Raw genomic sequence first — 23,222 nt, 5'->3', positions numbered from 1 at the left:
GTGAGACCTGTTTTCACTCAAGCGAGTGGGGCCATCCTGCCAGTGTTGCAGGAGCGGGGAAGAGCCAGGTCCATCCCCACGGGCCTCGTGCCCTGGGGCGACTGAGGCGGCTGTAACCCCAACCCGATGGGCTCGGCCGAGCCGGGCAGAGCCCTTGGCAGGCATTAATAACCCAGGGGAAGGTTCATGCTGCTCTGGCCAGAACAGGCCTTGCTGCGTACGGAGCCCCAAGCCAGTCGTAGGGGTCAAGCTAATGCTGACATTGGGGCCTTTGATTGTGTTTGATTCATGTGTGTACACCCCTGGTAGGTCAGATGGGCTGTTAATCCCTGAGTCCCTTCCCCCTGCCCCAGGAAAAAAAAAAAAAAGATAATGAGAAATAAGTTTAGTGGGCGACTTCCCGGCTCACTTCAAGGTTTGTGATGTGAGCTAGCTGCAAGGTCTGGCTGTTCAGAAAAGCATTTCCTTCATGCTTTGGGTTTTTTTGCTGGCCTGGTGACTAAAATGTATTGGAGGGGAAAAAAAAAATCTCAGCTGATGCATGGAGCAGAGCTGGGACTGGCAGTGAGCATGTTTTAGGGGGACCCAGGCTCCCTGGGAAGCTGTGGGAGAAAGGGAGTGACCTCACTTTTGCTGTTTGTATTTAATCCTGGGAAATAAATTTCCATTTAATCTCAGCAGCCAGTGGATTGGAGGAAGCAGGTTTGGTGCAAAACTGTGTGCATCTCCACCCGTTGCCTGTCCAGAGGAGAGACCTTTCTCCCTGCTTGAATGTGCATTTGTATGTGATGGAGAGGTTTTTTCCAGCTGACAAAATATATTTGGTGTCCCAAAAAGACCTAATAAGCAGTCTATGGGCACTCTCGGCCAACAGACAGAGGGACAGGGCTGCGGGAACAAGCCTTCCTCGGTGGGCAATCCCGAGGGAGTGTTTCCTACTGGGAGGAGATGAGGCAGAGACACTCGCCCCTGAGGCCCGATCCACGCGGTGGCTGCCCCCGAGGGCCCCCCCGGGCTGGGTGGGGGGGCCGTGGCGGGGCCGAGCAGTGCCTCTGCCCTTGTCCGGGGATGCGGAGCTTCCCCGTCTGCCCCAGCCTCAGCGTGTGCGGGTGAGTGGGAATGAGGAGACGCGATCCCGGGGAATTTGGGAAGGGAAGAGCCCGGGGACCAGCAGCTGAGCGGGGTCCCGGGGGCGCGACACCCCCTTTGGAGGCTGAAAATAGCGTCTGCCGGGCCCCGGGCTGGGGAGGCTGCTGTGGGCAAATGACCAATTAGGGAATCTTTGTCAGATTCGGGAAAGCCGAGATAAGTCTCTTTTATCAGCCTATAAAAATACCACTTTCACTTATCTGGAGCTACCTACGCCGCCCAGCTGCGGGAGCGGGGAGGGGGGAGCGGAGCCGCTCCGCAGGCAGAGGAGGAGTCACGGATGTGCTTGACAGCGAGGGGGGTTTTGGAAAACCGTTTTCTGCTGGAGAACGAGCCCTCTCCCCTCTTCCCCCCGGAGCCCACCCGCTCCCCCCGCCGCAGCCCGCCCGGGGCGGGGGGGGCCTCCACCAGCAGGGCCCCGCTCCTTCCCAAAATCTTGCCTTTCCCTCTTATTTTCCACCCTTTTCCCCGGCATCATGCCGAGGTGGGGGGGGGGGCTCTGCCAGGCGGCAGAGGAACCGAAGAGTTATTAGGTCAGCGCTGATGGGTCCGTGTATATTCCGTGGCCGGAACCTGGAAGAAGCACCCACGGGCACGGGTGGATTCTGCACCCAAGGGGTTCAGGGAAATACCCCGATGCGAGCGGGTAGAAGTTGGCTCTACGCCTATTTGTGCACGTATCTTCCCGTGTTTCTATCGAAATACTCAGATCCACGCAGGCACGTCCGTGGGTCCGGGTGTTTTCTGGACACCCAAACGCATTCTGCATCTGTGCATCTGCATCTGAAGGCATCTCCGTATGGATACCCACACGCAAACAGAGGATCAAGACGTGGAGAGAGTGCTAACATGCATTCCTACTGTGGGAAAACATGCTGCACTTTGATTATTTTCTCTGTGGTTTCCAGTCTATTTGGGCTGTAAGAAAACGATCAGATAGAGCGTGGAGGGGGGGAAAAAAACAAAACAAAATAAAACCCCAACAGATTAGGCAACTCAAATCAAATCAATGCTTTCTAGGTTTTTTTGTGTGTGCGTGTGGGGTGCTGGTGGAGAAAAAAATACGGGGAAAACTACGGTTTTCGTTAAAATACCCCAAGCAGGTTTGCCCAGGTGGTGCCTCGGGTGGGAGCAGCGCGGAGAGGCGGTGGCTGTCCCTCGCCCCTCGTCCTCCGAGGTCCAGGCCCAGCCGACACCCCCTGCTATATTTTTTTCTTTTTTTTTTCTTTCTTTTTTTTTTTTTTTTTACGGCAGAACAAGAAAATCTGGCTGGCACAGGCAAAGTAGAGCCTCTTCACGGGGTTTCGGGGGGGCTTAACCTTGGTTATCGTGGGTGGGGGTAGGTGGGGGTGAAGTGCCTCTCCTCGGGCGTGGGTAGGCAAAGGTTTGCACCAGAGTTTTTCTCGCGTCGTTTGGCTTTCGAGGAATAAACACGCGGGTGGGGAGCAGGACGCTGCCACCTCAGGGGGTGTGTGTGTGAGGGGGGGGGGCTCGGGGGAAGGGGCAGCCTCTCCCATCGGACCGGTACCTTTCGCACAGATTTGCTGGAAAGGTTTCCAAATTCTTTTCCAAATATAGCCCCGGGGCGGCCGCCCGCCTCCCCCGTGTGCCCTTCACGGCCCTGAGCTGCAGCCGAGGGACAGCCGCGACACCCCCCTCCCCCCCCACCGTGCCCGGCAGCCGAGAGGAAACCCTCTGTGGGGGGGGTACTCCCACCAAAACACGCGTGGAAGCTGCGGGTCCGAGCCCGGGAGCCTCCCGCAGCTGCCCTCCGCTTTCCCTGGGTTTCAAGCGTTTTTTGGGGGGAGGGAATAGGATGTTTTGGTCCTTTCTCCCTTGCTGTCACCCCTGGTCCCTTCCCGGAGGAGGGGACCTTCCCCGGCTGCCCTGTCCCGGAGTCAGCGAGAAGGGCCAAGGATTTTTGCTCCAACCTACGCGGCCTAACCCAAACCTGGGTATTCCCACCCAAAACGTCTTGGATTAAAGGGGGGGGGGGGGGCACTGCTGGTGGGTCGGGAAGTGCCCGAAGGAAGCGCTTAGCTCCCGTGGTGGGGGACATCCACCCCCCTAGCCCCCTCCAACATTCCCATCCCCGAGTGGAACCTGGGCTGGGGGAAGGAGTCAGAGACCGGGGAGCTGGATACCCCGACTGGTAACTGGGGGGAACGGGACACACACCACACACACACACACACACACACACGACACCTCTCCCCAACGAGTCCTTACCCTGGGAGCCTTCAAAGATCATTTTAACAGCGATAAATGTAATCCCCCCCTTTACATTATAAAAAGCTCCACCTGGGATATTTCTCCCCCATCACGTTTTTATAGCGAGATCAAGGACAAACTTGTAGTGGCGGGTCCTTCTTGGGTTTTGGTTTATTTCTTTCCTTTTTTTTTTTTTTTTTTTTTTTTATTTTCCAAATGCTCTTCGAGGTAAAGCTCGGAGAAGTTTGCTGTTCTCCTGTTGCAATTAAGAGGGAGAGGGAGCGAGATCTTGATTACTGCTGCTTGCTCTGATCGCTTCGGAGGTGGGGAAGCGGGGGGGGGACGGGACGGGCGGGAATTGATTTTAGATTTCTCTTTTATGTCGGGTCTGGTTTCTGGTGATTAAATTTCTCTCTTATGTGGACTGAACCTAGGGATAACTGATTAATAACATGCCACTTGGCGCCAACACGGGGTCTCGAGGCCTTTAATCGGCAAGATGCACAAGAGAACAGAGAGAAACACAGAGCAGGACAAAACTCCACCAACTATTTTAGCCTGCTGGTCTCTGCCGCGGCGGATTTTTTTTTTTTTTTCTTCATCTTTTCAGTATTTCCTGCTAAACTCGTAAACTTTATTTGATTTACAGCTATTTCATGAACCTGCTTAAACTAACATGTGTTCCGTCTTGTCCAACTGAATCATAAAAAACAATCTTGGATCCAAACGAGATCTTTTTTTTTTTTTAAAAAAAAAAAAAAAAGAAAAAAGAAACGAGTTATTAATGACAGAATATAGGCATTGTCTTGAACGGCGGCTACTCCGGCCCCCGGAGCGGGGAGGTTGGCGGTTCCTGCGCCCGGCAGCTGCGGGGGGGGGAACCGGCCTCGGCTCCGCGGGTACCGCCCGGGCTCCGGGCTCCGCCGAGGGAGGGTTTTGCGCGGAGATTTGAGCTTTCCTTTCCCCTAAAAAGAATTATTCGTTGGAAATGAACGATTTCCAAGCGTACAGTACCCAAAATGTGCTCGCAAAGGCGCTAACCCACAGCCCCTGTGCTGGCAGCCGGCAGACGCGCACCAGAGCAGGTAAACAGGCATGTCGGTCCCCCCGAAAGTAACTAGTCAGGCACGAAATGAGCGCTTAATATTTTCTCAAAAGCGTGAAAGCAGGGTTTTCTGTCTCCGCAACCAACCAGACAAGCCCGTATCTGGCATGAACGCTTAATACACGCGGAACAGGTATGAATCTATGGTGATGTATGATATAGATGGAGGCGCACAAGGGCTTATAGAAAATGGGATTCACCAAGCCGAGTGCCAACGCCAGCATCTATTAGCACCCAAATACTCAGCCCCGTTCCCCACCTCTGTCTGCGTGGAAAAATACTCCAGGAAAGCTACCTGCAACCCTCAGAATTAGAGCCCCCGCGCTGCGGGCAGCAGGATACGGCCGAGGCCCACTGCCCACAACCATCTCTGGTACTTCCCCGCACCTCGTGGGTCTCTGGCCCTCGGAAACCGATTTCTATTCTGCGTTGGTTGCCGCGGAACCGTACGCGGCCGCGGAGCGCACCCGGGGTTAGCGCGCAGGGCCCAAAGATTTACAGCTTGTGGCCTCATCCAGCCCTGGTGCAAGGGGCAAGTCCCTATAAGGGGGAAAATGCTCTTTTTTCCTTTTCTCTTTCTCACGTGGATAGTTTTTTCGCACTTAATATTTGCTGAAGACAACAACAAAAGTCTCAGGAGCTGTTTAGGTGATTCACATAATCTGTATTTTCCCCGCGCGGATAAAAGATGGGGTTTAGGATGCCCGTGACACCCTCACGGATGCGGGTTAACGCGGTTCCCGTCCGCAGAGCGGGGCTGGGGGGGCGGCAGCCTCCCCCCCGCCTCCCTGGGAGCGTCTCCGGCTCCCGAAATTTGTGGGTATCCTGTGAATATAAAGGAAAAGATGGTCATAACAGATCGGCCGGGCTCGGCTGCGCTTTGGCTCTGCGTTATTTAGGGCAGGGGGCGAGAAAAGGGGGGAGAAACGGGGGGAAAAAAAGGAAGAAAGAAGGCGAGGTGGATTGGGAAGGAGGAAAGAGAAGAAGAAAAATGAGTTGGAAATAAAGTTTGCCGGGGTGAGGGAGCTGCGTGGTGCCCTGGGCTGCCCCCTCCCCGCTAAGGACTTGTCTCGCCGGGGCCGGTCCTGCCACCGGGGCGGTGGGGGGTGGGGGCGAAGGACAATTACAGCTGTCCCTTGTGCGGCCTTTTTTTTCAGCGACTGATTCAAAGCCTTTCGCTTCGGGCTCCTCTCCCCACTCCCCCGACCCATCCCGCCCCCCAGCAACCCCCTCAAGGTCATTGCAAGATCACTTTCAGGGAAAGGCGCGGGGCGCGAAGACTTTCCCCCTCTCGCCCCCATTAGCTTTCTCTCTAGGGCGAGAGCGAAGGCCTTATCTGCTTTTATTTTCTTCTTCGGGCCGAGATAACGCCCTGACGGACACCCTGTTTGGCAAGAGCAGATTAGCCTTTCCATTCTGGCATCGATAACGCGCCCCTCTCCATCGGGAGCATCAGTCCTTGATCGGGGCGGGGAGGGGGATCCGATGGACACCCTGTGCCAAAAAAATCACCCGAACTGGCTCCCTGCGAGGGGGGGAAGAGAGAAATGCAGCCTAATTCCCCCTTTCCCCTGTGCCCACAAAATTTGGGGAGGGGGCCCAACCCCGGCTCCCCCGGGCTGCAGTTAATTCCCGGGGAGATGCTTTTTTGGAGGCAGAGAGGGGAGAGAGAATAGATTCCTTTTGTTCCAGGGATGCTGCTAGCTTGACTTTGGGACCCTCTCCTCCCTCCCTCTTGTCAACTGGGAGAAAAAGGGACCTCTAGCCCACGGGCACGCGTGGCAGGCTCTGAAGGACAACGTTGTGCCCACGCCACGCAGGGCTCTGCAGCCCTGCCCCTGTCCGGCTGCTTATTTTTCATTTTCGTCACTGTTTTAAAGCCTGGAGTTCGCCTGGGAAATTAATAGGCTACAGGGAGGGGGGAACAGTTTTTAATTGCAAACTTTTTTTTTTTTTTTTTTTTAATAGCCAGAAGGGCAGGAAAAAAAGGACTCGAAACCACAAACTTAAAAAGAAAAATGCTGTTCACCTGTAATTACAAAAAAATAGAGTAGAAAGCTCGACCCAGGTATCTACCCCCGAAGGCTCGTCTAAGCATACAAACTCTAGACCACTAAATGCAGAGTTTTGTAATGGAAATACTGACATGAGGAGAACTGTATTGGCGTTACTTTGACACAAACATCTTGCTGATAAACCCTCAAATCAATGCAGTCAGTCACTGCCCCGGTAATTTAGGGGAAAAAAAAAAAACAAAACCCAAACAAAAAACAAAAACCGAGTGAAGGGACCAAAATGTTTCCAGAGAGGATGATTATTTTAAATACTTGTTTTCTCCCAGGTGCGTATTTCGCCAAAGCGGGGATGCGGCCAACAAAAGGGAGTTAGAAATAAAAGAACAGAGAATTGGTCGGAGAGGGGAAGTAAATTACCTAAAAATGGAAAGGGGAAAAAAAAATTTCCCTGCTATGGGGAGCTAAATCGGGGGGGGGGGGGGGGGGGGGGGGGAAGAAAAAAGAGACTTAGAAAGCCCAAAATGCCGGAGTATGTATGTTTTACAAGGTGGGGGCCGCCAGCGGCGCGCTGCCCCGTCCCCGGGCAGGGTGGCTGCGAGGAGCCGCAGGCTGCGGGCGCGGCGCAAAAGGCTTTGCAAGTTGGTTAAGCCGCCCCAAGAAGTGATTTTAAAGGGTGTGCGGAGGTGGGGGGAGTGAGTTCATGCTCGGCACTATTTCTTACTGCTGACACCTCGACCCCACTGCAAGCCAGCACCCCGGCCACCCCCCCTCCCTCCACCTCTCCAGGGTAAAATCCGAAAGGAGAAAGCTCTGAGGCGAGTGACACCCTCCAAGAAGGCAGAGGGGCTGCGCACGGCTCCGGCCATGCGGCCCCCAAAAACGGGGGCTCCCCGCGGCCTGAGGCCTCCGGGCAGGGCGGTGGGGCCCGGGCTGCGTGAGCCTGATCCTGCGCTCCTGACTGCGGCGAGGAGCTGAGCAACAGGGATCGAGCCCGGGGGAAGGGGGAGGGGGGCTGCAGAGGGTTCGGGGGGGGCCCCCCGCCCAGCCACGCACCCCCACACCCACGTAGGTAAGTGCCCACGGTGTGGGTGTTTGGGTCCGTGGCTGCTGACGGACGCTCCGGTGTTTCTATGCATGCGGGAGCATTTTTTTATATATATGTATATGGAGTACGACGTATAGGCGGTGTGCACACATTTCTCTACTCGCGGGGTTTCGGGTGTGCGCAGAATTGCGCCCTGAGCTGCGCGGAGGGTGGGGGCAGGCTGCTGCTTGCGCGCACCCAAACCCTGCGCGTAACCCATAGGTGACATGTAAATATTCAGGCGCAGGGACGGGGCACGGGCGGCTTTGCACTTGCACGGACGCTGTTGTGCGAGTGTGCACAGCGGTGGCGTTACCCGCAGATCCACGCACCCCCGATTTTGTGATGTGCGTGTGTGTTTGTGTGTGTATAAACAGATACGTCTACTCGCGCGTAGCTGTATTATCTCTGCGCTCACGCGGTTACGCTGCGCGTTCAGTTTAAAGATGTAAAACTTGCTTAAGCACTTGCGGAAGGAGAAGGCATAGTGTGCGTGTTTGCAGACTGTGTGTGTGTCCAGACTCATATATGCATGCCCACCTATATTATATATACGTGCACACACATCTGCGTACATACGTGTCCCGGCTGCTCACCCCCCCCGCGCCGGGCGGTGGCTGGGGCCCAGCAGCAGCGGGACCTCGGGGCTCGGCTCGGGGGCCGGATCCGGAGCGGGGCCGGCGGGGGGAAGCGGTTCCTCGTCCCCCGGCTGCAGCCGCCTCGGGGGGACCTCAGGGGGCACTGGGGGGGTGGGCGGATCGGGTGCGAGGAGAGGCTTTTATTTCTGATCTGGGGTAAGGCTTCAACAGGAAGGTCCTATCCTGCTCTGGTAGCGCCAGCACCTCTGGGCAGTCAGTGCCAGCCTGGCTCCCCGCAGGAGAATCTTCCTCCGTGGAGTTTTTCCCCCCATCCCGGTTATTTGAGGGGATCCCGAGGTGAGGAGCGCGGCCGGATCCAGCGCTGCGCTGGGGCAAATCGAGGCAAGGGGTGGCGGGGGGGGGGGGGGGGGCTTTTCCACCCCAGCCTGTTCCCCCCCCCCCCCCACTCCTTATCCTTGTTGGTGCTTTTTGCTGAGGGTCTGGCTTCCCTTGGGTGTCTGCAGAGCTGGGGAGTGGTGGGGAGAGCTCAACTCAGCTAGGGGAAAGCGGGTAAATCCAGGCAGGGTTTTGCCGACGGGGAGGGGAAGGCTGCGGGCAGCCCCCTCGGCCGGGGGTCCCTGCCTGGGACACTCACCCTCTGCAACGCCCAGCTCCTGCGGGAACTTCTCGCTCTTCCTTAGGTGTTGCTCTGTATTTTCTTTCTCCCTATTTCTCCTCCTCTTCTTCCTCCTCCTCCTCTCTTTCTCTGTTGGAGGAAAAAACGTTTTAGCATCTCTCTTTTTTTTTTTTTCTTTTTATTAAATTTTTCTGCAGCGGCCGCGAGTGCATCCCAAAATCCCTCCAGGTTGAGGGAGAGCTGGGGCGCGGGGAAGCGCCGGCGACTCCTCTGCAGCCACTGGCTGCACTTGGAGGGATTTTGGGGGTTTTGGGTGTTTGTTTTTTGTGCGTTTTTTTTTTTTTTTCCCCTTGTCAATCTCATTTGGCAAATAATCGCCTCGATTTACTACTTTTTTTTTTTTTTTTTTTTTTAATCAGAGCAAATAATTGGTTCCCGAAGCACACTTGAATCTGTGCAAATAACCAGGTTATCATTTGCTATATATAGCCCAGCGTGCTTGCTTCCAGAGGCGCCTGAGCATTCATTTGACAAGTTTCCTGCTCGTTCTAATAGCATTATTTAAAAAAAAAAAAAAAGAAATTAAGCTGAATAAGGCCAATACCGTTGGATTAACTGGGCTGCTCCTGGTAAAGTGGGAGCTTTGCTACTGGTTTCCCCCTTTTCCATTCCAAGAGCGGGTTTTCCTGGAGTTCCCAGCGACTCCGTGCCTGCTTGGGTGATACACACTCATATATAGTATATAGCCCCTCACACCCACGTATGTATGTCTCACATACGCGTTGTATGTCTCGGAGTGTGAATATATATATTTACGTGTATATATACACACACGGGTCTATATACAGAGGCTGTACACGCAGAGCCTCGCTGTATTTTGCATTGCACCGAATGGATTTTTTTGGGACGAAAAAAAAGCAGGAATCTCACTGATAGAGCTTTAAAAAGAGGAGAATAATACAAATTAACCTTCCATTACTGCTGCAGTCAACCATGACAGAATAGGCCAGTTGCGTGGTTGGTGACGTCTCCGTGTCCTATAGGAGCAAAGCTCGTGAGATAGCAGCTATCGCCTTGAACTCTCTTTATTTTATTGGAGTATGGCTGGTAATAAACAGTAATATTTAATTTGTCTGAGACCACAAATCGGCTTCTAGCTGGAAGGCTCCTTCGCCTTGACATTACAGTCCTAGAGAGCCTGGACTTGCCATCCCTTTCCCAGCTGATTTTTTTTTTTTTTTCCTCCTCCTTCTTCACCCCCCCCCAACCTGCAGACGGAAATAAATTCGATTTATTTGCATCGTTTTCAACTTGTCTTCAAGGTGTTTGAGAGCTAGTTTGGCATTGGAGAGGTGAGTGCTTTCCCAGGCAGCGGCCGTGCTCGGGTTTGCTCTTACAAACTTCAGAGATTTTCACTTTTGCCTTTCTTTCCGGCTAGGGGAGCGAAGCTCGCGTTTTCTCTCGCTAGCAGCTCCGAGAAACCTTTCTCCTCGCTGCTTTCATTTCATTTTTTGAAGAGAAAACCCGCTTCTTTCGGGCGAGCTGAATGCCTCGGGGGATGCTCCCAGCACAGGCGCGGTGCGGGGCGGCTACAGCCCCCGCGGCCGCGCTCGCCCGTCCTTCCCCGGCTTGCCCGCAGCGCCCGGCACCAGCACCACGCTGATCGCCTGCTTTATTTTATATTATTTTTATTTTTTTTCCTCCCCTCGGTTTGCACCTTTCCGAGCAGCGCCCATGCGATGGGAAGGGCTTTGCGGGAGCTGCCCGCTCGCCCCAAGGCCGGAGCCGGGGTTGCTCGCTCGTTTATTTGTGTTTGGAAGGGCTCCACGGCTCCTTTCCCCTCTAAAAATAATGAAATATGGGACAAGCTTTGTTCTGTTTGTTTAAGTAGCGTTCTCTGGCTCATTCTCTGCGGCTACAAGTGCAGTTATTTTATTATTCTTATTTGCAACCGTTTACTGTTGGCTGTTTCTTCTCAAGTAGCTCTTTGAACTGGCGTGCACATGGAAAGGGTTTGGGAGATGCCAAACTACACCCACACAGGAACCCCCCACCCCAACAGCCGCTCACCCCCAGACTTTTCTCTTCCTCACCTCAAACTTTCAGAGGGCTCCGGTGTTATCGCGCCCTGCGAGAGCTGGGAGCAAGGGTGGATTTGCTGAAAACTTCCGCGAAATGCAAAAGAAATGACCGAAAGACAGAAAGGAGTGAAGGATTTTGGCGGGGGGGTGGGGGGGAGGACGGGGGGGGGACGACACCGACGAGGAGAGGGTGGGGGCAGGAGGAGGGTGGGCAGAGCAGATCTAAACCATGCCATTTATTCCGAGTCTTATCAAAAATCCGCCTCGCCAATCTGGTTCTCTTCAGCCTGCAGAATGCGACAGGGAGGCTGTTTACCCTGCGCTGACCTATTCAACTTTACCCTCCAAATAATACGTTAAAAAAAGGGAGCGAAGGAAGATGCAGATAAACCCACATCCCCGCTCCTCGCTGACGGTTTGATTATTTGAGCACGGCAAAGAGCTCCGGGGGGCTGCGGCCCTCGGCCGTGGCGGCGGGGCCGTGGGGCAGCCGAGCCGCCGGCCGGGCAGCGCTGCGAGGGGTGAGGAAGAGGATGGGGAAGGGCAGGGGAAGGATCCTGGCTGCCTCCAGAAGCGGGGACAAGGACCACAACCCCACGCACACACCCCGGGGTCCACCTTCGCTGGGTTTCAGTCCCATCGCCATCATCCCTTTTTTTCCCAGGTTATACCCATTAAGAGAGTCCATTTGGGGGGGATCCCCCCCACCCCCCCAATAAAAGGCCTCTGTGACCACTAGCAAATATAGAGCTGGGTTCAAATCCACACCTCTAGGCTGGCTTTGAGGGCAGGGGGGGCCGAGGGTGGTGCGAGCTTAGCGGAGCCAGCGATTTATTTAAAGGGGTGAGGCGGGGGGGGGGGGGATATTCCCAGGCGCTGAATTTTCTCTTTGGTTGGGAGAGATGGATGGAGGGAGGGAGGGAGCGGGGAAGGAGGTAAGGGAGAGGGGGAGGGTTGCTGGGGAGTTTGATGATTGTCTTTGTGCCTTGTTCTTGTTTGCCGGCCAGAAAAATAGGCTGGAAAAGGAGGTTTGGGGGGGGGGAGGGGGCGGGAGGGAGGGCTGTGTGAGAGTGAGTCTCTCCGGAGCAGGATCCCAGCTGGTTGGGCAGTGGGTCCCGGCACTTGGCGAACGGAGCTGGACGAGCCCACGTCACCTCCGCGCTCCGCTCCGCGCCCGGCTCCGCGCAGCCACGGCGGCAGCGTCGCGAACCTGCCCGGAGGAGCGGCGGCTGCCAGCTCGCCCGAAACTTTTTTCTTTTTTTCTTTTCTTCTTTTTTTTTTTTTTTTTTTTTTTTTCCAAGGGGGTGCTGTTTTCTTTTTCCTCTCTTTCGTCCTCTCCATTTTCTTTTTATTACTATTACTATTTTTTAATTTTATTTTTAGGTGGGGAGTAGAAAGAGTGGGGTGGGGAAAACTGTATCTTCCAGATCAGACTGAGAAAAGGGTGGGGGTGGGGGCTTTATCTTGGTCTCAGGATCCTTTCTAGTGCGTCTGACAACCTGGAAGTGTTTGGAGAGAGCAGGGGAGAGAGAGAGAGAAGCAGGCAAGCAGGCTTGCATTGGATAGATTTTTTTCTTCCAGGCTGGGTTTTCACATGCTGATCCGCAAATAAATAAATAAAAGGAAATATGCACACGAGAAGCCTGATCCCATTGTAATTTCCATTGCAAAGGGGGAAAATATACACATACATTATATATATGGAGATGCATTGATTGCATGGAATTCAACAAGCAAGGTAACAGCTCTTCCATTGCCATGTATGTCCGTCGGTGTCTGTAATCTGTGTGCGTGTGTGTGACCGAGGGAGAGCGAAAGTGGCTGGCTGGGGGCATTGTTAGACACAAATTGTCTTTGCCGAGGAGCTGCGAGGCCTCGGGAGACATGGGGTGCAGGGGAAGGGGGGGGGTCTTCTCTCCCCAGGGCTCCCGCGGCGGTGTGTGGGGCTGGGGGGGGCCGGGGTGAAGTCGGAACAAAAGCAGAGGGTGGGTATTTATTTTTTTTTTCTCCCCCCCTCCTTTTTTTTTTTTTTTTTTCCTCCCGCAAACCCACTTGGTGCTACTTTAGCAACGCAAGATGCATTTTTCATACAGCCACCGCGGCCTGGTTCTGTCAAGCTCCATTTCTTCTCAGAAGCTCTTTAAAGGGGAAAAAAAAAAAATAGAAGCCACGGATGGCCAATTGCTCTTAGTTGTCGGGTTATTTTTTGCCGTCACCCACCCCTTTTTAAAAAAATTATTATTATTTTTATATCTGCTTAATTATGTCTCGGCGCGGAGAGCACCGGGGAGGCTGGCTGGAGCCGGGCTGCCCTGTGCTGCCATAGCTGCGTCCCTCTTTGTTTTAATAAACATGATCTATTTTATTTCCCCCCCCCCGTCCTCCCCCCTAACTTTGCCAACTCAGGGGGAATAATAGCTCCAAGCTGGAGGGAAATCGATTAAAAAATGGATAACCGGCACTTCCCAAGCTGTAACAAGGAAAAAAAAAAAAAAACAAAACACAACAGTTCAGGGGAAAAAAAAAAAAAAAAAAAAAGAGGAGGAGGGGAAGAGAAAAGCCTTAAATGGTCCCTGGAGCTGCGGCTCTGCCCCCGCGGGCTGGGCCCGGGCCCGGATCCGGGCCCGGGGCAGCGGCTCCCGCAGCGCCCCGGGGCTCCGCTCCCCTCCGCGCACTTTCCGCGCTCGTAGCGGTTTCACTCACTTACTGCCAGGCGCCTGGCTGGTGTACGGTGGGAAAAGAGGGGAGGGAGGGAGGGGGCACGGGCCGTTTCTGTACATGATCTTCAGCTCCAGAGCTGTGGACCTGGAGTCCCTTCGCTTTTTGTCCTTTTAAATTATATATACGTATATGTATATATTACCCGCCACTAGCAGGGAAGATAATTTTCTGCCCCCTCCTTTTCACTCCCAATTTTCCTCTACATTTAAAGGAGAATTGCTTTTTTAAATCATCTTCTTCTTCTTTTTTTTTTTTTTTTTTTTTTTTAACGGTTTTTAAATATTGTTGCAGGGAGAAGAACTTATTTCAAAACATTCTCATGAACTTACAACCAATATTGCCTCCATATGGTTGGCCTTTCAAAATTGAATCCCCTTCTTTGAAACATGCAAGAGAGATTTTTTCTAAAGCTACCAAAACTCCAAACTCCTTAAGAACAAAAAACTAACAGATAATTCAATTGCTTTTATCTTTTTTTTTTTTTTTTTTTGGTGCTGCTTTGAAACTTTTACTATTCCTGATAGAGCCTTTAAAGCTGCGTCAAAATACTGCTTTTAAAACTTACTGTGGTTACTCGCATCAGATGTAAACCGTGTATTTTTTAACCTCGTTTTCTCTCCTGATGCAGTTTTACTCTAAATGTTTTGGCTTAGTTCACTTCAGCCCCAATTCCACCCCCGTTCACCAGCCCGAGTGCGCGTTACCTTGCACAGTGTCTCGACATATTGATTTATTTGCACTTTTATATTTTCATTATCTCGTCCATCCTTTACTTGCAGCTGTCCGGGGTGGGGCGAGAAAAAGCTTTATTTTTATTTATTTTTTTTTTCCGTAGGGGTGCGAGAGGTTGAATTTTCTTTGAAAATGGGGTTGTATAAGGGGGTCTGGCATATCGGTGGCTTTTGCCTGGTCGAAGCTGGAGTGGGGTGAAAGCTCCCCATTCCCTGGGAGGAAAGTGGGGACTTTCACCCCCCTCGGCCGCAGCGAGCCCGGAGGAATTGGAGGTGTTCAAGGCTCGGGGGAGGCTCTGCCCCCACCTCCCCACCTCGGACCTCCGACCTCTAGAGTCACTTGTGTGATGAGTTGGCCGGGCCACGGCCCCCCGGTGCCTTGCTCCCTGTGTCCTGCCAGACAGACCTAAAATACGCTGTTTACCTTTTCCAAAAGATGCATTTAATAATACCGCCTCCCCCTTCCCCTCCCTCTCCACCCCCCTACCCCCCCCCCCCCCCCCCCCAAATCCTATCATCCCTTGCGGGCTGCGATAATAAATAAAAGTCTTTATTTCTCCCTCTCCCAAAGTTAAAGGGCCTTGTTCCCTCCCCGGGCAGCTGAAAGTGAGTTGCGGGCAGCGCGGGTTTGTCGGGCAGCCCTGTCTAGCGCTAAGGCTCGCTCCCCATTGCATATGTATGGATATATATATTTTATTAAACGTCAGCATTGACTTATGCGTCTCTTATCTCTGCTCTCTCCCCGATGTGTGCCTGCAGTGGGGGATTCAGCGAAGGAAGCTCGTAACATGGCGGATAGCGAGGAAGGCTTTGGGCTCCCGACCACGCCGGCTGACTCGGAGGCCAAAGAGCTCCAGGCTGAAGCCAAGCAGGACGCTCAGCTGGGGGCCACCAGCAAGTCCCCCACCTCGCCCCAAGCAGCCTTCACCCAGCAGGTAAGGACCCACGCTCCTCTTTCTCTCCCCCTCGCTCTTTATTTTTCCCTTTTCTCTGCCTTTTTCCCCCCAAATATCAGCTCAGCTGGGTGGCTGCTGCAGCTCTGGGCGGTGCTGAGTCGTTTTAGGCCCCACGGGAGTGAAAAGTCTCACCTGATTGTGGGCCTCATCCTGCTGTAGTGTTATTTGGGTTCTTGTTCGAGCGCTAAACCTGCGGGGAGGTGCATGCGTGAATGTTGGGGTGCGTGGAGGGGGACGCACGGAAAAGCACCCAAAATACGGGTGAGAGGCAGCCGCTCTTGCAGCGGCAGACGCAGACCCACAGGAGTCCACGCGTGAGCATACAAACGCACACGCGAACACACACCCAGCCAGCTACACGTGCGTGTATGTATTTGCTAAGGACCTAAGGACGCCCGTGCGTGTTTGTGTAGGTATGAATATATATATGTGCCCCCCTCGCACACCAGGGCGTACCCACGCACACGCAGATCCAGCCGCAGGGGTGCGCACACAGCTCTGCCCACACCCGCGCAATGGACCCCGGGTGTCACGCGTGGGCACCCCCGTAGCGACCCCGGGGCCAGGCACGCCCTGGGGTGCCCCTCATACCCCCCTCCATCAGGCCTCGCCCCCCACCCCGGGCGCCGCGTGTTGCCGGGACACGCGTGGGCTCCCACGCGAGACCCGCCGGCCGCAGGTCCCGGCGGACCGAGGCGCTGCCGAGGCGAGCAGGCCGGGGCGGCAGCGGGCCAGGCCACCCCTCGGCTTCTCCTTCCCCGTCGCTGGGGCCTTCCCCGCCCGGGCCGGGCGGTACTGGGAGCCGGCCCCGGCCCCAGCCGGCTCGGGGCAGCCCCGGGGCGAGGAGGGGGGGGGAAGGCGGGGAGAGGGGCTTTTCCACCGAGATCGCCTCGCCTTTAGCGGCTGCCGAGCCCCTCCGGAGAGCCCCGCTTACCCCCCTGGCAGGTAAACCCTCGGGGGGAAGCCTCCTCCCGCCGTGGATGCTGCCCACGGGGGTGCGGGCAGGAGGCACGGCGGGGCCCGATGCGGGCAACGGGTACCGGTCCCGGGCTTGCCCTGGGACTCGGGGCCACCGTGTGCATTTGGAAACTGCCCCCCCCACCCCGCGCCGAAGCGTTTGGCGGGGCGCTTCGGCTTCATTTTCAGCGGGGAGAAGGTGTGCTTGGATTAGGGGGTGCCACTGTGCCTCCCACCCCGCTGTGGGGGGATGTGTTGTCCCCGTGGTGGCATCTGCGGTGCCAGGCGTGGGGTTCCTGGGGGCCGGCCGAGAGCAGCCCCTGTGGGGTGCGGGCTGGGGGTGAACGAAACGAGCGAGCGAGGGGAGCAGAGCTGACACCCCACGCTCCTCCAGCCCGCAGAGAGGAGCGAGTGGGTGTAAATCACTCATCGGAGGCGCGTAAATCTCCTCCGGCTGGTTCCTGGGGCAGCTGGGCCGGGGCGCTGGGGTACTTCTCCCGGCAGTGGGGAGGATGCGGGCTGGGGCTGGCTCCGGGCGATCCCTCCCCCGCCCCCCTCGGCAGCACCGGGGCCCGCAGGGTTCTGCCCCAGCCCCCCCACCTTGAGCAGCATCACCGGGCTCCGGTCTGAAACCCTTTTTCTCCGCGGCTTTGCAAACCCGCAAGCGGCTGGGTTTATCCCGGGAATGCCCCGAGCCCCGGCCCCCATCGCCCGGCCTTTTCCCGCCGAGCTTCCCGCCGGGGCCCCGCCGCCCCCTCCCCGGCTGCCCCCGGCGGGGCTCTCCCCGCCCCACTCGGGGCTGACGGTTTGTACCTTCCTCCCTCGCAGGGCATGGAGGGGATAAAAGTGTTTTTGCACGAACGGGAGCTGTGGCTGAAATTTCACGAAGTGGGGACCGAGATGATCATAACAAAGGCCGGGAGGTAAGAATGTGGGGGGGGGAGCGCGTTCCCCTTCGTGTCTGCGTGGTTGAATCTGCCTTGGTTTGTGCGTGTTTGCGGGGGGAATTGCCTACGGGGGAGGGAGGGGGGGGGCACGCGTGTTCACACAGCCACGTGGGTGGGGGTGCGTGTCCGCGGCCGCAGCCCGTCTCTCCCTGACATTGATACGGTCACGTCTCTCGTGTGCGAGGCCCACCCGTGTGCGTGTCTGTGTCCGTGTGTGCCCCGGCCCCGGCAGCGCCCGCAGAGCCCTGCCCGGCGGTGCCCGGGGCGGCCGTGCGGAGAGCCCTCCCCGCGAGGATATAGTCGGAAGAAATTGTTTCTTCTGGCTTCTTTCTTAACCAGAACAGTTGGATCGTTAATCCCAATTTCAGGCCTTTGGAAACTTTCCAGGCGAACGCGAGTTGCAACCACTTGGCCAAAACCTAACCTTGTTTAGAGCAGCTTGCTGGGCGGTTTCGTCATTATATTATTGTTATCATTATTATTAATATTAATTAAAGGCCCTTCTGCAATTTTGTAATGCCTTGCGCTGTTCACAGAAGTTCCTTATTTATTTTGCGCGCGCTGAGGCGAATACACCCAGAACACCCACGCCACCCCATTGAAAAGTATATGTGGTCTTAAGCTACTGTTTATATACTGATAGCAAAGCTGTTTAGATGCATAGATAGATGTGTCCGCAAATAAATAGCATGCGGATCTAACTGCGTCCAGATACACATTTCTGGATGTGTGTGTCTGCGTGGGTGTGTAGAAAAATATACAGCCTCGCAAATCCAACTTTATTGGGACTGTGCGTAATCGATTCCATGACCGGCTTAGTAAACCTGATCCATAGATATTTATATGTGTACGCGTGTGTATTCGAGTGCCTTTGAGGCGATTTAACATTACTCTTAATGTGTTGGAGGACTGTTAAATTGAAGAGTGCCTAAGCCAGCCGAGACCCAGTAAAATAGTCTCTTCAGTCCCATCGGCAAACTGGGGGCAGCCCGAGAGAGGCTCTTTTCGTTGTGATTTTAAATTAAAATCCTCGGAGGAAGAGGGGAAAACCCCCCTCCACGCGTAGAAATAGTAGTAGTTTTAGATTGCAAGGGCACAACAATCAACGCAGAGTCAAACTTTCATTTTGCTCTGTCATCTGGTATTTGTTGTGGTCTTCCAAAATTTGCCTGAAGAGGGAGGAAAAAAAAAAAATAGAGCTGGGTGTATAAAGTTTTAGCGAAGAGATCTGTTTCACGGCTCGCCTTCCCCTTGAACCTCGATGTTGCTGGAAAAATCGGTTTTCAAGAAGAGTCTTGTGTCCAAAGGGACGTACTACAAAGGAGGGAGGGGGGGGATGTATGGGGAGAAGCTGCTGGGGGCCGGGGTCCTGCCGACCCCCGCAGCCCGATGCCGGGACACGGGCTGGGGGAGTGGAGGGACCTCCCGAAAAACCCGAGTTCACAGGAGAAAAAAAAAAAAAAAAAAAAAGCAGCGCACGGAGGGGAGACATAAACCACCTTGCAGAAATTTCAAACAAAAAATCGCAGTGGATAGAAACCTCATCTGGAGAGCAATAAAAGAGACATTTACAGTGCAGGGACTTCAGGGAGATGCGGAATAGGTTTCCTTATTTATATAATTCCCCGTATTTATCGTTGGAAAAGTCCCTGTTCTTGCTGGTCAGGTGTTTTCGATGGTTACAGATCATTCTTCAGGTGGAATTCTTCTCCCTTAAAACGTTGAAGCTAAATTCTCGCTTTCTTGGTTGGTAGTTTGCCCCCTCCCCTCCATTTTTTTTACAACTGAATTAAAACCCAACCCAGATTCCCTATCGCAGAGATAAGAGCCCGAGCCTCGGAGAAGAGTGCAGTATTTTTAGAGGTGTGGGGTTTTTGTTTATGCGTGTTTTAAGTCCAGGGATACATTTTCATCTGCTTTATTTTTAAATATTTGGAAAGCTCAAATTAAAATAACATCAGTGTTTTAAGTCCCTGCCTCGCAGTAATGGAAAATATTTCGAAAAGCCCCTGTCTTCAGTGTGTACCCGAGTGTTTCCAAGGATTTGTCAGGTGTGTTTGCTGATGTCTCTGTACGCGCGTACGGCTGCACACAGATTTGGTGTTACACCTGAGCGCGTGGAGGGGTTTTTTAATATCTGCACCCAGAGCCGTTAATACACATGGGGGGTGGTTGAAATATACGTATTTTAAATACATATATTTATAGAAATAGATATATTTTTACTTTGGCAAATGTCCTCTGCTGTTCCAGCGGTTTCTGTATAGAGGGAAGTAATTGTGCTTCCAAAAGTTCTTACCATCAGATTTGCTCAAAGAAGGGGGAGTCGAAGCCTTGGCGAAACAAATAATAATAAAAATACGAATAGACGAGCAGGCACACGAGTAGGTGAATAAATAACCCCACCAGCCTCGTAATTGTGATTCTGCCTTGATAAACCACCCGTTTCGCCTCAGCTGGGACCCAGGGCGGGACCCAGCGGCACCCACACATCTCCCCCACCCCAGGGGACGGGTGCACCCCTCCTCTGCCCGGGCCTTTCGGGAAGGTCCTTCTGAGAGTGTGGCGTTGCCCTTTTGTTAAGTGACACCCCCCCATCTCCTCCTCGCAAACACACACGCGGAACCACCTTGGGAAAACTTTCCCTTCTCCGCTTTTATACTCATGTACTTTTATTTTTCTTTTTTATAGGCGTATGTTCCCCAGTTACAAAGTGAAGGTCACTGGACTTAATCCAAAAACTAAGTACATACTGTTGATGGATATTGTACCAGCGGATGACCACAGATACAAATTTGCAGATAATAAATGGTATGCACGCGTGGGGGAAAGGGCAGGGAGAGGAGCTTCGCGTCGGGCTTTCTGGGCTGGTCAAACCTGGGCGGCACAGGTTGGGGGGTACCCTCGAACCAGAGGTTCATCCTTCTTTTTCCCCTGCAAAAGAGAAATGTTGGGCTGCAGGGGCTTCACCTGAGCCCCTCGGGATGGTCCCACGGTCCGTGGGAGAGAAATACATCAAAAAAAAAAAATATATAAAAAGTCTGTAGCAATTAGCTAGCGATAACTGTAATCCTGTTTGGCGATGAGATTATTGGCTATTGTGGAGCCGACAGTTTAATTGTATTAAGGAACGGAATATCTCCGGGCAGGAAAATCTTTAAGGGTTGGTACACGGTCCATCCTTTGCTCCTGGCTTGGATGCCGGTAATTAGGGAGGGGGCAAGGATGGGGTTAAACGGGGAAACAGCGAGAGCCATCTCCGACGGGAAAGGTGCCAAAGAGCTCCATTAATTCCCCCCGCGGTGTTTGTAAATGCCTTTTCTCCCCAAGCACTGCGTGACTGTCCGGCACAGCGCTGCCCCCGCGTCCGAGTGGGAGGGAGCCCACGGGAGGGGATGGCTGGGGGAGCAGGAGCCCACGGGAGAGCCCCCTCCGCCTGGAACTCAGTGCCTGTGTCCCCACGCAGGTCGGTGACGGGGAAGGCAGAGCCGGCCATGCCCGGGCGGCTCTACGTGCACCCCGACTCCCCGGCCACGGGCGCCCACTGGATGAGGCAGCTGGTTTCCTTCCAGAAGCTCAAACTCACCAACAACCACCTCGACCCCTTCGGACATGTAAGTATCGGGGGCCCCACGCGTGCTCACAGCCCGCGTGTGTTCTCCCCCACCGCTGCCAGCGCCACCAAAGTCATGGTGATGTCACCCACCCCCAAATCCGCTGTGTTGGCGGGGTGGTGTTTTCTTCCCTGAGAGGGTGGGATGAACCCCAATGAAGCACCCCCCAAAAATGGAAGCATAAACCTTAAAAATGGGTTATGTCGCAGCACCACGTGGGAATTGATTACAGACTCCTGGGGGTTGGAGTTCGCGAGTGGGCAAAACTCGCCCAGCTTAATTGAGTATTTCGCTGCCTGGTTTTAATATCATGGGGACTCTTGGAGCGTTAAGATCTGCTCGCTGCCTCCGTGAATTTGGCTAACAGGTAAAATCAATCAGGCATAATTATTCGAGGAAATAGGACCTAAAACCATGTGGATCCCTCGATGCAAAAAAATTGCAACAATAATTAAAGACAATAAAAAAAATAATATTGAAATCCCGCTACAGCTTCTTGGACATAAAAAGGTCTTTGCTAGACTCGTGGGGCCGTGAAAGCTTGTGTGAATTCTGCAGCCAGAAACAGCCCTCCTTCGAAGGTCTCCAAAGATGCGTGTTCCTCTGAGCACATATATAACTACATGTATGAATAATATAGATCTCTCTATAAAAATATATATATAATTACTTAAGCGTGTATGCGAATCCAGATCCCGCCATCCCTTTCCAAGAGCGTATTTTTCTCCAGTCTCGTTTCAACACTTCAGTTGCATTTTTTTTTTCCAAGTTTGGTTTTTTTTTTTCCTTCGCTTTTTAATGATAAATCTTGTGCTATTAAATCCTCGCCCACATGGTCTCTAAGAATTGAGTGGGGGGTTGCCGAGGAGAGCTGCCAGACAAGCCCCCAGCCCACCCCAATGCTGAGCATCTTTTTAGGAGCTCTCTTTTCCCCCTCCAGCTGGGGGCTTGATTCTTTTTTTTTTTTTCATAATTTTTATTTTATTTTATTTTTGCCTTGAGCTGGTGGCAAAGCAGTTTGCAAGCACTGCTTTCCAGGGATCAGGTCCTTCTCTCCCCCAGCCCCGGGAAGAGGGAGGGGAGAGCGGGCGCTCCGCAGCGGCGCAGCCGGGGGGACCTCTCCGACCCCCCGGGCTGGTTTTGGGGAGCAGTCCCAGAAGGGGATCCGGCCCGGGGGGACGGGGCCAGGCATCCCCCGCTGCGAACAGGCGGCTCTGGGGAAAAGTCCCTCTAAACAAACCGAAGGCGCTGAGGGGACAATAAGGGACTTCAGAGGAGGAGCTGCACCAGGAGTCTCTCAATTAGAGTCGCTGTAATGAAATTAAAAACCATTAGATCGTTCACCGTTGATGTCTACGACTTTCCTGGATGTCAAAGCAATTTGCTTAAACCCCCGGGACGGGGGAGGCGGCGGCGGGGCGCGCTGCGTCTCGCTGTCGCCAGGGTCCGGCAGTCATTATCGTGACCGAGCGGCCCCCCGCCGCCCCCCCCCGCCCCCTTCCCCCGAGATTAACCCGGTACCGAGCAGGGACCGCTTTTTATCTTGAACACAGCGCGTTCCCCGCCACCCTCCTCTCCCATCCTCTGCGGGTGGCTGGCGGGGGGGCACACCAAATCCCTCCTGCCCTCCACTTCCCTCCCCGCTCTTGCCTCTTTGCCCTCCTTGGCGGGGGGGGGCTTGAGATGCCTGGGCCGTCGTGGTGGTGAGCTGGGAGGTTTTAGGGGGGTGGGGTGAGGCTGTGAAGGTCCTGGAAAGGTGGGAAGCCCCCACCAGCAGCCGGTCCAGGATGCCAACACGTGTTGGGGGAGCAGCTCCGCCCCCCCCCCCCCCGAGGGTCTGGGGGGACAGTAGCATAGCCCAGGGCTGGCGGCGGGGAGCAGCGGGTAAGGAGGCACCTTCCACAGCATCGCCCGGCCCTGACGTGCTCCTTGGTTGCGGGGGGCGATTTTCTTGAGAGATGTGCCCCCCCCCAGCACCTATGTCAGCCCTTCTGGGGGAGCCCTGAAGAGGGAGAAAATTTTGGGGAAGGGAAGGCGAGGACCTACGGGCCCCTCTCGTCCTCCTCTTCCTCATCTCCCCCTCCTCGGGCAGCGGTGGGGTGCGCCGCGCTGTGCCCCCTCCATTCCCACGGGATGTCCTCTCCTTCTCCCCTTGCCCAGATCATCCTGAACTCCATGCACAAATACCAGCCCCGGCTCCACATCGTGAAAGCGGACGAGAACAACGGCTTTGGCTCCAAGAACACCGCCTTCTGCACCCACGTCTTCCCGGAGACCGCCTTCATCGCCGTCACCTCCTACCAAAACCACAAGGTGAGGGGCTGGGCCGGCCCTCGCACCGGCCCGCCGCGTCCCCGGCCTCCCCTCCTCCCGCCGCTCCTTCGGAGGTCCTCGGCTCCCCTTTCCCCTTCTCCTCCCTCCACCCCCCCTCCTCCC

General features: G+C 54.5%; 1 protein-coding gene and 1 long non-coding RNA gene across 5 annotated transcripts in view; one reads left to right on the top strand and one right to left on the bottom strand.

The window, feature by feature from the left end:
* The window catches only part of TBX5 (T-box transcription factor 5), a 70,720-nt gene that overhangs the window by 16,816 nt on the left and 30,682 nt on the right, over positions 1-23,222 (top strand). The window contains exons 1-6 of one of the 3 annotated variants that reach the window (XM_074844311.1): positions 8,473-8,499; positions 15,072-15,247; positions 17,054-17,148; positions 19,864-19,983; positions 20,639-20,786; positions 22,947-23,099. In XM_074844311.1, coding sequence (XP_074700412.1) covers positions 15,101-15,247; positions 17,054-17,148; positions 19,864-19,983; positions 20,639-20,786; positions 22,947-23,099 — 663 coding nt within the window. In that variant the 5' untranslated portion in view covers positions 8,473-8,499; positions 15,072-15,100. Of the gene's footprint in view, positions 1-8,472; positions 8,500-11,778; positions 12,599-15,071; positions 15,248-17,053; positions 17,149-19,863; positions 19,984-20,638; positions 20,787-22,946; positions 23,100-23,222 lie in introns of those variants that run through there. The other 2 variants (XM_074844309.1, XM_074844310.1) reach the window with 2 other exon arrangements.
* Positions 5,109-11,010, bottom strand: LOC141931761 (uncharacterized). 2 transcript variants are annotated; one of them, XR_012625657.1, is made up of 3 exons: positions 10,873-11,010; positions 8,798-8,908; positions 5,109-5,290 (listed from the first exon to the last, which is right to left on the bottom strand). It is a non-coding gene; the product is annotated as an uncharacterized LOC141931761 (long non-coding RNA). The 2 variants fall into 2 exon arrangements; XR_012625656.1 differs by lacking the exon at positions 10,873-11,010 and having other exon boundaries at positions 8,798-9,643.

The sequence above is a fragment of the Strix aluco genome, chromosome 18 (assembly GCF_031877795.1).
Source record: "Strix aluco isolate bStrAlu1 chromosome 18, bStrAlu1.hap1, whole genome shotgun sequence".
In the NCBI taxonomy this organism is placed as follows: Eukaryota; Metazoa; Chordata; class Aves; order Strigiformes; family Strigidae; genus Strix; species Strix aluco.
This window is presented reverse-complemented; position numbering and strand designations above follow the sequence as displayed.